This window comes from Pleurodeles waltl, chromosome 3_2, assembly GCF_031143425.1.
Source record: "Pleurodeles waltl isolate 20211129_DDA chromosome 3_2, aPleWal1.hap1.20221129, whole genome shotgun sequence".
Lineage (NCBI taxonomy): Eukaryota > Metazoa > Chordata > Amphibia > Caudata > Salamandridae > Pleurodeles > Pleurodeles waltl.
Window position 1 is genome coordinate 133,641,561 of NC_090441.1, and position 13,197 is coordinate 133,654,757.

General features: G+C 45.9%; 1 protein-coding gene across 2 annotated transcripts in view; it reads left to right on the forward strand.

Annotated features, from left to right (window-relative positions):
• Positions 1 to 5,170: 5,170 nt before the first annotated feature.
• Positions 5,171 to 13,197, forward strand: part of AIPL1 (aryl hydrocarbon receptor interacting protein like 1) — a 286,910-nt gene continuing 278,883 nt past the window's right edge. For both annotated transcript variants that reach the window (XM_069227003.1, XM_069227002.1), the window contains exon 1: positions 5,171 to 5,305. In XM_069227003.1, coding sequence (XP_069083104.1) covers positions 5,210 to 5,305 — 96 coding nt within the window. In that variant the 5' untranslated portion in view covers positions 5,171 to 5,209. The remainder of the gene's footprint in view (positions 5,306 to 13,197) is intronic.

Sequence of the window (13,197 nt, forward strand, 5' to 3'; positions counted from 1 at the left end):
TGCTGAAACACACTAACTTCCATGTATGCATGAGAGCTGTTGTTACTTAAATGCATTCTTACTGCCTCAAAATAAATTCCACCAAAACAAAAGTACTCCTGTTCTGGAAGGTATCCAAATGTTGATCTCAGGCCTGGTGGCCACAAGAACTCAGAGCCACCGCAAGTCCCACTCTTTTCAACCTGTAAATGCTCCTTCTGGCAGAGGTTGTGGACTCATCTGGCTAAGAGATAGTATACTATTCCACTGACACCCAAATGTCTAAAGATCTTGATGAAACACACTAACTTCCATGCATGCATGAGAGCTGTTGTTACTTAAATGCACTCTTACTGCCTCAAAATAAATTCTGCCAAAACAAAAGTACTCCTGTTTGGGAAGGTATCCAACTTTTGATCTTAGGCCTGGTGGCCACCCTCAGAGTCAACCCTCTGCTATGAACATTGAAATCCCTATTGATCAGGATCCATCCATGTCCCAACAAATCCACCAAGTGGCAGCCACCTGTTTTTCTCTCCTCAGGATTCTGAAAACGTTTTTTAGGATCCTGTATATCTCGCATGAACATCTGTCACACAAGCTCTTATCATTTCCAGCACTGTAACATCTTCTCTGCATCAGTTTCACACTGCACAAAATTCTGCAAATAGATTCATAATGAATCCTTTGAGACATTTCTCTGTTACTGCCTGTTCTGTACTGGCTTCTGGTCCACAAACTAGCTTTTTCTAAGACCCTATGCCTAGCTCAAAAGGCCCTCAATGGTTAGGGTCCCAGATACTTGAGTAAGGACATTTCTTTCCACTACCCTGACTGGATTGTCACTCTGAAGCCTCTCAGCAACCATCAGTCCCTCGTAATTACTGAAACCTAAGTGGCAACCCCTCTTTTTTAACCCAGCTCCACAGAAATGGACCACTGCTAATTCTCCAGAAGACTACCTTCGCTCAGTTCAAGAAAAAATTCAAAACTTGGCTTTTCCAACACCACACAATATTATAACATATAACACTTATAAAACCAACTTTAGGATGGTCTTACTCGAGACTTTTTGCCTTTCATCTCATGTTTTTGCTGTATCTTTTTGTTGCCCTTAGGACTCTGAGCACATTACCACTGCTGACCAGTGCTAAAGTGCATGTGCTTCTGCCCTAAACATGGTAACATTGTTTATCCACAATTGGTATATTTGATTCATTATAAGTCACTTGTAAAGTGTTATACCATACACCCGGGTCCTGTAAATGAAATGCTACTAGTGAGCCTGTAACACTGATTGTGCCCCCCACTTAAGTAGCCATGAAGACATGTCTCATGCCTGCCACTGTAGGGCCTGGGTGTGCAGTTTTACTGCCACTTTGACTTGGCATTTAAAACCTCTTGTCAAGCCTTAAGGTCCCCTTTTACTACACATATGTCACCCATAAGATAGTCCCTAAGTAACCCATAGGTCAGGGTGCCATGTAAGTAGAAGGCTGGACATGTACTTTTATGTTTTACATGTCCTTGTAGTGAAACACTCCCAAAGTCGTTTTTCACTACTGTGAGCCCTACTCCTCTCATAGGCCAGCATTGGGAATTTCTTTATATACTTTAACACTGCAATTCCTTATCAGAAATGAGCAGCTGCATCATGTTTCATAACATTGGAATGGTAATGATAAATCCTCTTTACTGGTGAGGTTGGGTTTAATATTACTATTTTAGAAATGCCACGTTTGGAACGGGGGCATTTCTCTGCTCTCACTGCTCTGTCTGCCTCACAGCCTGTCTCCAATACATGTCTGGACTGGGCTCGGTGGCAGCTACATTTGTGCCTCCCCTCCAGACAGGCACAGGACACTCAACTACATCTGTATTCATCTGCATACTGATAGGAGTTCCTGGGCAGGAAGGAAGGTCATGACACTACACCCCAAAGGAAGTGGCCTGACCCAACACAAAGGGCTGATTACCCCCAACTGATAGTCTGGAGCCAGAGCTGGGATGAAAGGGGGATCTGCGCACTTTGAGGAGCTGCTTAGAAGGTACCCCCACTGCAAAGGTACTTATGGATATAAGCACTGGGGCTATGGCCTTAGCAAATCAGATTACCACGGGACTGAGGAAGAACTCCGCTGAAGTAAAGACTGCTGTGCTGTAAGAATTGCCACTTTGCCTCGACTGACTGTTCCAAGGAATTGCCTCTCTGCTTTGCTGAGCTGCCCTGCTGATCTATGCCCTGCTGAGGACAAGGACTGGATCTATCTTGCTGACCAGAGTGACTCCAAGGGCTACCTGGCTTGCTCCTGTACTCTTGCAGTCTGAGGGACATCAAGGACTGCCTGCAACTCTCCTGGTGCTGCTGGAGTCTACCATCTCTGAATCCTAACCTTGCCCGAGGTGCCCACTCCAGTCCACGGCCTCAGAAGTGGGTTTCTGCAACTTTTTACATCTTGACATCAACACATTGGGGACTTTGCACCAATCAGAGCTGACTCCTTCCCCTTTCGACGCCGACGCAGCGGCTGCTTGACAACATCACCTTGGCGCCTGGCACAGCTTGATGTCAGCGGACAGTGCGACTCAACATTGACAGCAGTGGATTCACAGTCTATGTGGTATGAGGATGCCTGGCGCGGCTCGATGACAACACAGTGCATTCACTTCAACAGAGCTCAACAACGATGCAGGCCCCCTTTGTGCGTCTCAATGGCGATGCAGTGGACTCGCTACGTCGACAAAAGCCCCATCCAAGGTACTTTGTCAGCGGAACATGTCTGAGTCCCTTAGCTAATCTACCCTCCCATGGGCGGCCTGAACTTTGGATTTGCAATGACCTCAAGCAACCTTTTGACCTCTAGTGACTTCCAAGCAGTATTTTTACATTTAATCTTCAAAAGTTAATATCTCAACTGCTACAGATTGGTTTATTGTCGTTCTGGTCTAGTTTTACTCACATAAATATAATCTCTATTTTTCTAAACTGGTGTGGAGTCTTTTGTGGTGTTTTCACTGTGTTTCTGTGTGAGTTGCACAAAAACTTCACACATTGCCTCTTAACTTAATCCTGCCTGCTCTGTGCCAAGCTACCACAGAGTCAGCACAGGTTAATTTAGGGTGTGTATCTGATTTACTCTGACTAGGCTTGTGGTCTCTACTTGGACTCTGCCAACTAGAGACCCAATTTCTAACACTGCCTATTTCCTGGTCTACAGCATTCCAATAACTAGCACTGTTTTTTCACTTTGCTGTGCCTTTTAAAGGATTTTTGGTTTCGTTGTATTCATTCCTACTTTTAAGTTTTTATCTAACTACTGAATACCTTTTTTCTCTTTTTATCTAATGTGTTTTAGAACTGTAATGATCTTTAGTGTTGCAGCACATATGCCACTTGCATTTTAATTTAATTTCTTACCATTTGCCAGATCACTTGTTAGGAGTATGTTTGTTTAGGTTTTGGGGGGCCCCAATCACAACTCACATTAGTAGCCTAATATTTGGATTTCCTGCAGCTGGTAAAGTGATGCTCTCCGATAGATCAACATACCTTTCGTATGTAGCAATGTATCAAAAAATCATTAGAAATTCTACCCTTATACGCTCAACCCAGCACCTGAGTCATATACTGAACAACACGATGCCCGCTCCCTAATAACTTATTTAGGCACAAAGGGCCCTGTGTAACTCCACCTAAGAAATCAGTGATCTACCTGGTCTATACATTACAATTCTAACAAGAGTCTTAGGAAGTAAAATTGTGTTAATCAATCAAAAAAGACCCAATACCAAATTAAAAAGTAGTAATAAACATTACTTTTATTATTAACTCTTCGATACAAAGTATATAAACACTTCTGCATAATACATTTATTTTACAAATGTTCTTTCTTAATTTACCTCACTTCCATAGCCATAGTCCTAAAGGTTGGCGTAGTCCCATAGCCAACATGTGTTTTGTGAGCTGGTGCTTTTTCAGGGTTTAAGTGGAATTAGTGATGCTTGAACAGAAGTTTGAGCTTAAGGCCCATGGAGCATTTCTAAAGTTCCATAGAGTAATAGGTTCCTAAACATTTCTTAATTCATCAAATGTTTTAATCTATTCATTCTCAAGTCTTCTATAGTTTAGTTGAATTGTGATCGTCTTCAGAACTCATGGTCAATTGAGGTAAATTGACTGCCATTCACTTTTTTCCCTACTCATCGGGGACCCCCCAAAAAGTGTAATTACTTCCACCGATAAGGTAGTTTTAACAGTACCGCCTACGCGTCTGTATCCCTTAACCCACATCACCAGTGCCTTTTAACATCTAGGAAGATACCCAATTCTATCTTGGAATTCACAAAATTCCCTTGAGCTCCCTAAGAGAGGTAGTAGCTCGCACCTGGTTCTATTCGACCAGCGCCTGGAGGGGGCAGATGAAGATGATGAAGCATGCCACCTTTTTTGGGGGGCGGAATACCACTACAATCAAAGAGTCCGGCCGCTTGGTGTCTGCACCAAAAACCAACGTAGTCCCAATCAGGGCCTAAAATACTCCAGGTGCTGTGTTGCAGAAACTTCGACCGATCCAAATGTCATTTCAAAACCATTTCGTACGATTTTGCTTCTTCTGTACAAAATAATTCTGCAAACAAATATTGCCCCTGCCTCTATTACAGAAAAGTTGTTCTACCAGTGAAAAAATAAGAAAAAAGATAGTAGAACCATTGTAGAATTTGAAAGCGCAATCAACCCTTGCTCCAAAACAAAATATGAGGGCACTGATTTTTTTTTTATTTTTGCTTATTTATTACTATTTATGCAATAAAAACACGGACCATTTTTACCTCAAATATTTCATCTTTCAGTGTTTTGAAAATTAGACAACATAGTTTTTTCTATATTTGTGTATAAACATAGCAACAAAAAATCTGATATCTATTTGACCCTTGAGCAAATCGTTCTTTTTCATTCCCTATTATCCACGCAGCAAAAAAAACGGCCCATATGTATTTGTCACATATCATCAGTTTAAAGTTTCTGGAAAACGACCACAGACGAGTATCTTGTGTTATTTAATACCATATGCCGTGTACTAGTTTTACACCTCCTGGGATTCAGACCGCCCAACACTTTCTAGTTAAATGTGTGAAGGTTAAACCGGCTGATTTGAAACAGATTATCTGTGTAATCCTTTGAACGCGACAACTGCAGCAGTGCAGACGCTCTTCTCTGGTCGCTACCGAGATGGAGGACGCCATGCTGCTGAACGTGGAGGGGGTGAAGAAGGCCATTCAACATGGCGGCACAGGAGAGATGCCCAATTTCATCACTGGGTCAAAAGTGAGTGGAACTCCTAAAACCTTTTTAATTTGGTGCCATTCGCCCCTTTTTATAGCCCCTTCAGTCAATGTCCCTCAGAAAATCCCCACTGGGCTAGGATGTCCTACAGTTCTCATTGGTTTGGCTCAGGCCATCCTATCGTAATGATGTTTATTAACATGACCATTATGTGGAGTTTTGTAAGAAATACACTGAGTAGATAGTAAAGGGATAGACAAGACCACAGAGCCGGTCAAAAGGCAGTTACCCGCGCTCTATGGCAGGTACTTCCGGAGCAGTACCACCTGTTTAGAAGCTGTGCTCTGAGAGGAAGCACGCGGGTCTTGTGCGTGGTACCTGCCTCTGAACGGCCATTAGGTCTGGGGCAAAGTCAGGCAGACGGACCTGGCATGCGACCGGCTTACTGCGACCCCACCAGCATTAAATAGGTCATCCAGTGTAAAGAAAGAACAGTTCTGTTCTCCCGGTCCTTCACTTACCAATCACCAACAATGGGTATTAAATTGTGTAACCGTCTTACCAGCAAACATAGAACATCTGATTCATGAGTACAATTGGAATTTGATAATAGTTAAGCTCTATTAGTTTAATGTTACCGTTTTTGAAATGCTGACCCAGCCAACCGGGATACTTAGAATGCGTGAATGAAATACTGCTGTTACCCTCCAGTGTTAACTCAGTTAAAACCCGCAGCAGTGGCACAAAACAGGAAAGGATGTTGCTGATCTCTCTGCAGGCCCAGTTCCAGGAATTTGTGTCTAGATGGGCCAAAGGTGTGTTTAGGTGGGCCAATGTGTGGCAATTTTTGGCAATTCTGGAAAAAGCCTACAAGAGCTAGATTTACATTATATTTTCTTCCAAACAGTCAAGCAGAGCATGTGGAGAGTTATCTGAAAGTAAAAGCTGATGCCTATGCTCGTAAAGCCCAGTCCTCATAATTTGCAGCAGGCCAGGCTTCAACACAAACACCTGGATATAAAGCGAATTGTACTAGTAGTTCAAATGTAAGGAGGTCCCTGTAACCACACCCAACCTTTGCATCTTTGCATTAGGAAGAGTGGCTATTTACTCCTTGCAATTTGCCTATTACATATTTTCTTGCACACCGTGATCCTTTTAATCGTTTATTTTCATGTGATTCTTCTGCTTTCATTCATAATTGTTTTTAACATTTTTAAAAACAGCAACAGTTTTGAAACAAAAGAAAGCAGTTATCTACAAACCTGAGAGCAGTTTCCATGCCTGGCAATTGTAAAACTGGTAATTGCAGTCAAAGCGGCAACCTTCTGGGGCGTATCACACAGAGAGCCTCGAGGGCACATCAGCCTGCTTTGTACACCCAGGGGCACATTGCTATTTTCAGAGCGTGACTGCTTGTGCAGCCCCTTCTGTAATACTGACAGCGCTGGCGCACATGTCGAGCCATCCCTATTTTCAGAACCCATTTCTTCATTTTCATGGGAGCATGAGGGAATGGCTTTGCCTCTGCTCCCGCCTCATATCAAGGATGTGGGTTCAGGGGCAAATGGACTCTCAGGATATGCACTGGCAATATGCCACAAAAAAGTGGTGCACAGGCTGTGTGCCTCCTTAAGTCAGCTTTCTGGGGTTGTCAAGGGGCTATCATGGACCTCCCAGACATCACACTACAAGCAGGTGCAGGCACTAACTGCACCTTCCTGCAAGGCAATCCCTCTCCCCTCTTTAAATGGCAGGCAGCACAACACCTGCATTGTGAAACATGTGACTTCTATACTTATTAACAGCCATCCTGTATTTTACTGAAGGCAGTGACCCCAGGGCAGGCATGGGTTCCTTTCTGTCCTGTTTAAAGGTGTACAGTGATGCACACAGGGGCAGTGCTCCTTATCTGTAATATAGGCCCTGTTGTGCTTTGAAAACTCTCTTACTAACCCATCCATACATAAGTTTGCTATGAGCCCCATCTCATGCACTAGACTGGTCAAAATCTGTTTGCACTTGTTGTGCTCCGGTAAGATGTGAGGACTGGAGATAGTGTTGAAAAGGTGCTCTCATAGGCTGCAGTTGCAATCACTATAACAACTCATGAAGACATTTCATGAAGTACTGGAAAAGCTCCAGTATAATCATGCACCACTTCACAAATAGTGGCAATAACTGCACCAGAGTAGCACCTTGAGGTGAGGTTGGATATGTGTCTTCACGGTCTGGAAGCATGAGGTGGTGACAGCAATTATTTGGGATGTCATGTTGAGTTTGCAGCCAGTGACGATCCTGAGGTTCTTGGCATGGGTGATAGGAGTGGTAGTAGGTACTAGCTCTGTTGGCCGCCAGTGTAGTTGCACGATCCCTCATTAAAGATCACAACTTCAGTCTTCTCAGTGTTCCATTTTAGGCTGTCCATCATTCATTGGTCATTGTGATATATATATATATATATATATATATATATATATATATATATAGTAGATTCAAGAAAGGGAGGAAAGCATTGAGAGCTTGTTGGGCTTGCAGTTTGTGAGGCCCTGTGTCCGAATAGTGAAATTTTGTGCTTGTGTATCTCTAGTATATGAGATCTACAAATGTACATACAGAGTTTGAGTGAGTACTGTATGTTTGTGCATGCCTGTGGTGATTTTGTGAGTGTGTGGGGGCATGGCCATTCTGGTGTAGGTGTTTCCGCGTTCCGTCCCCATTCTTGTCTCTCCTCCATTCCAGCTCCCCAGCCGCTGCGTCCCCTGCGTCCCCTCCCGCCTCCCTCCTCCACTTCACCGTTCTGTCCCCATTGTTGTCTCTGCTCCGTTCCAGCTCCCCAGCCGCTGCGTCCCCTGCGGCCCCTCCCACCTACCCCTCCTCCTCACCTCTGTTTCTTTCTTTTTTCCCGCCGCTGCCATCCCCTGCGGCACCACTCCCCCAGCCTTCCCATTCGTCCAGCCCTCCCTCCTCCCAGCAGCCACTCCCTCCCTCCCCCCATTTATGGAAGCCACAGAGCGGTAACGAGGACTAACCCTTGACCCTGCATTAGCAGGCAGGTCGCTCCCCGCTCCGACGCCCAGCACCACCACCTCACTGTTCTGTCCCCATTGTTGTCTCTGCTCCGTTCCAGCTCCCCAGCCTCTGCGTCCCCTGCGGCCCCTCCTGCCTCCCTCCTCCACCTCACTGTTCTGTCCCCATTGTTGTCTCTGCTCCGTTCCAGCTCCCCAGCCACTGCGTCCCCTGCGGCCCCTCCCGCCTCCCCCCTCCTCCTCACCTCCGTTTCTTTCTTTTTTCCCGCCACTGCCATCCCCTGCGGCCCCACCCCACCATCCTTCCCATTCGTCCAGCCCTCCCTCCTCCCAGCTGCCACTCCTTCCCTCCCCCCATTTTTGGAAGCCAACGCAAACTCCAACCCAAAGACCGCTTCAACAGGCCAGGGGGTGGCATCGCCATCCTACACAGGGACACCATTAAAGTCACCACCAACTCCCAAGACACTATTGACAACACAGAACACATGCACTTCCTAATCCACATTAACAACAACTCCACCCTCAGAGGTACACTAATCTACAGACCACCAGGACCATGCCCCGCCTTCTGCGACACCCTCGCTGACACCATCAGCTCGCACGCCCTCACCTCCACAGACTACATCCTCATCGGTGATTTCAACTTTCACTTGGAGAACCTACAAGACCACAACTCAACATCCCTCATAGACAACCTCACCAACCTCGGACTCAAACAACTAGTCACCGCACCCACCCACTCAGCAGGACACAGGCTCGACGCAATTTTCACCTCAGGCCAACACATAGCCTACACCCACACACCGAACTCCTCTGGACTGACCACCACTGCGTCCACTTCTCCTTCGCCAAACCCCCCACACACCACCATCAACACACCACACCCTACCGCATGTGGGACAAGATCCCCACAGAACGTCTGAACTCTCAACTGGCTCACAACCCCCCCTCCACACCAACGACCCCAACGCAGGAGCCCACAACCTCTCAAAATGGATCACCACCTGCGCAGACACACTAGCCCCCCTCAGAAAACAGATCGCCACCCTCAACATCAAGAACGCCCCATGGTTCACCCCCGAACTCCAAGACTCCAAGCGCAAATGCCGCCAAGCGGAGAAAATATGGCGATAAGAACCCTCTACAACCAACATCTCCACCCTCAAAGCCACCATTCGCACCCATCACCAACTCAGACGCACTGCCAAAAGAGACCACTACAAGACACGCCTTGACAACAACTCTCAAAACAGCAAAGAACTCTTCACCATCATTAATGCCAAACCCAAAGCCAGCAACATAGACCCTTCACACACACAGCCCCTATGTGACGCCCTCTCCAACCACTTCCACCACAAAATCCTGGACATCCACAACAGCTTCATACCACACACACCCACCACACACACCCCTCACTCACCCAACTCAACCCCCACTTATGATCCCCCACCACACTCACTACCCGGGCCACCACCACACACGAAGAAACTGAAAAAACCATGAATTCCATCCGCTCCGGATCCCCCTCCGACCCCTGCCCACATCGCATCTACAACAAAACCAGCCCAACCATCGCCCCCATACTCCGCGACATAATCTACTCCTCCTTCGACGACGCCACCTACCCAGACCCATGGAAGCACGCAGAAATCACAGCTCTCCTAAAAAAAAACAAAGCCGCCCCAGAGATCCTCTCCAACTATCGCCCCATCTTCCTCCTCCCCTTCCCCGCCAAGGTCGCTGAGAAACTAGTCAACACCCGTCTGTCCCACTACCTCGAAGAAAACAACACTCTCGACCCCTCACAATCCAGGTTCCGCAAGAACCACAGCACGGAAACCACTCTCATCGCATGCACTGATGACATTAGGACCAAAGTCGACAAAGGCGAGACCGTCGCACTCATCCTTCTAGACCTCTCCACAGCCATTGACACAGTCTGCCACCACACACTCCACACACGCCTCCACAACATAGGAATTTGCCACAAAGCCTTAGACTGGCTCACCTCCTTCCTCACTGACCGGACCCAGTAAGTGCGCCTCCCACCTTTCCACTCCACCACCACCAAGATCATCTGCGGAGTCCCCCAAGGGTCCTCTCTCAGCCCCACACTCTTCAACATTTACATGATCCCCCTAGCCAACATCCTCCGATCACACGGAATCACTATCCTCTCCTATGCAGATGACACCCAACTCATCTTCTCCCTCACCCGCAACCCCACCACCGCCAAAACCGACCTACACGCAGCTCTCCTCAACACCGCCAACTGGATGACAACTAACCACCTCAAGCTTAACTCCAACAAAACTGAGATTATCATCTTTGGCCCCAACAAAACCATATGGGACGACTCCTGGTGGCCCACCCCCCTAGGACCTGCACCCACCCCCCGCAAACCACGCACGCAACCTCGGCATCATCCTGGACCTCTCCCTCTCCATGACACAGCAAATCAATGCTCTTACCTCCTCCTGCTTCCTCACACTCCGCACTCTAAAAAAATCCTTCAAATGGATTCCCCCAGAGACCAGGAAGACAGTCACCCATGCACTCATCAGCAGCAGACTAGACTACGGTAACGCCCTCTACGCCGGCACCACACTCAAACTCACATGCAAACTCCAGAGAATCCAGAACACAGCAGAGCGCCTTGTCCTTGGCCTCCCCCGCCACGAACGAATCTCACCACACCTCAAAACCCTTCACTGGCTCCTCATAAACAAGAGAATCACATTCAAGATCCTCATCCACGCACACAAATCCTTCCACAACACCGGCCTGACATACCTTAACGAAAGAGTGAACTTTCACACTCCCACCGCAACCTCCGATCAGCCAACCTCGCCCTAGCAACAGTCCCCCGCATCCAACGCACCACCACAGGAGGCAGGTCCTTCTCCTACCTCGCCCCCAAAACCTGGAACTCCCTCCCCACCAACCTCTGCATTACCAAAGACCTCCTGCTCTTCAGAAAAAATCTCAAAACATGGCTGTTCGAACAGTGACCCTCCTGCCCCCCCCACCCCCCCACAAAGCACCTTGAGACCCTCACGGGTGAGTAGCGCGCTTTATACATTTTTTGATTGATTGATTGATTGATTTCTGTGTGCAGCATTCATTTGAGCCCAGCATTAGTGTGTTTATGTGGTCTGTGTATGGGTATAAACATGGTGTTTATGCAAGTGGTGGGTCTTTTTGTGTATGGTGTGCTATGCATTCTTCAAACAATGAATGAGTGTGCAAAATGATATTGATAAAATGACACAATAGTTTCTTTGAGACAAACAGACAGCACATATTTTCTGAATCTGTATGTGATGCAAATTTGAGGCCTGAAGGTTGAAGGACAATACGATATGCAGCTTCTGCGCATGAATTATCAGTTGTGCAACCTCTCAACGTAACAGCGAACCTTATCAAACCTAGTGCTATCCAGTGAAATGTAAAAAGTAAATAAACACTATTTAGGAAATGTGACCAAATAGAACAGATGAAATGTCCTAAAAATTGTACATATTTGGTTTTAACATAGCTGTATAAAGTATATACTGCTGTGTACGCTGAGATTATCCATTTATCTGAAAATCAAACTTTGTTTGTGGTAAAACTTTAGCAATATCAATTTTAAAATGTTCCTGTGGAATTAATTATTTAGTACTGAGGTGCGTTTACCTAATTAGCCTCCAGGAAATAATGTGCATATCATGCCACACTGCATAACTCTTTGTAGATTTTTATTGAATTGAATTTTGATCAGACCCATTACTAGTACATGTGAAGATAAGGAACGCTATAAACAGGACCCCTGAAAGAATGCAGTGGGGAGGACCAAATTATGTGGCAGGGTTGACTAAATTATTCCGCAAGAAAAGACAAATAATACGACTTAATGAGGCACATTTTGTGATAGTGTTACTTCATTACTTTGTCATTTTTTTGTACACTTGTTATCGCTAGTAGCCAGTGAGCCCTTCCAAAGGGCCTTCAACTAAGCAGCAACACATGCTGCAGTATTTTTAGCAACGTTTGCTCCATTTGGGTTAGAAACATTTAATTAAATCTACAGATTATGCATCAAATAGGGGATTATGTGGCTAATGTGGCAAATCCATAAATATGCAGAAAACACAATAGCCACAAAATTGCATCTTTCAAGTAGCCTTACTAGAACCTGGGATTTCGCAATGTACTGTACGGTGATATCAGAATATGAAATACACATGTTTGTAACCCTGCCACACTGGTGAGAATAAAGTCAGATAAAATGGTTATCTACTTTACAACAGCATTTTGCAGTGAACAGACAAATGCACATGTTCCAGTTGGCACTGTAATTCCACATTATGGCTGCTCATCAAATGAAAAATGAACTGCCACTATCTCAGTAGTATATTACATGACCCATTCTACAGTATATGATTGTGTACGTCCTACACAGACTAAACTGCATAACATTCTCAGTACACCCACACGGAAACAACCATAATTGAGGTGCAGAAGGATGTTCATAGCCCTGGGTCCTGGTGTCAATGCACCTGCTGCACCTCTTCCCAACACACACCTCCCCACTGCCGCTTGCCTCAGATTTTAATGTCTTAACCAGTACAAAAATAGGGAAAATCATGTAAGAACTGTATTTTTCTCCGTATCTTTACATAATTAGAACAACTATTATTAACACAATGGACTTTAAAATGCATTCTAGTGGTTCCTTGATGACCCCTGACTATTAATTAAGGTAAACAAAGTGAAAAAAGTCACAACGTTCGGTGACATGAAAGAATCTCTGGCAGGGTCAAAGGTCATGTTTGGGTGGGCCTGGCCCACCCCGCCCACCCGCTAGAACCGGGCCTGCCTCTGTGTCACCCTGCAGTAGGGGATTTTAGAGGAATGGGT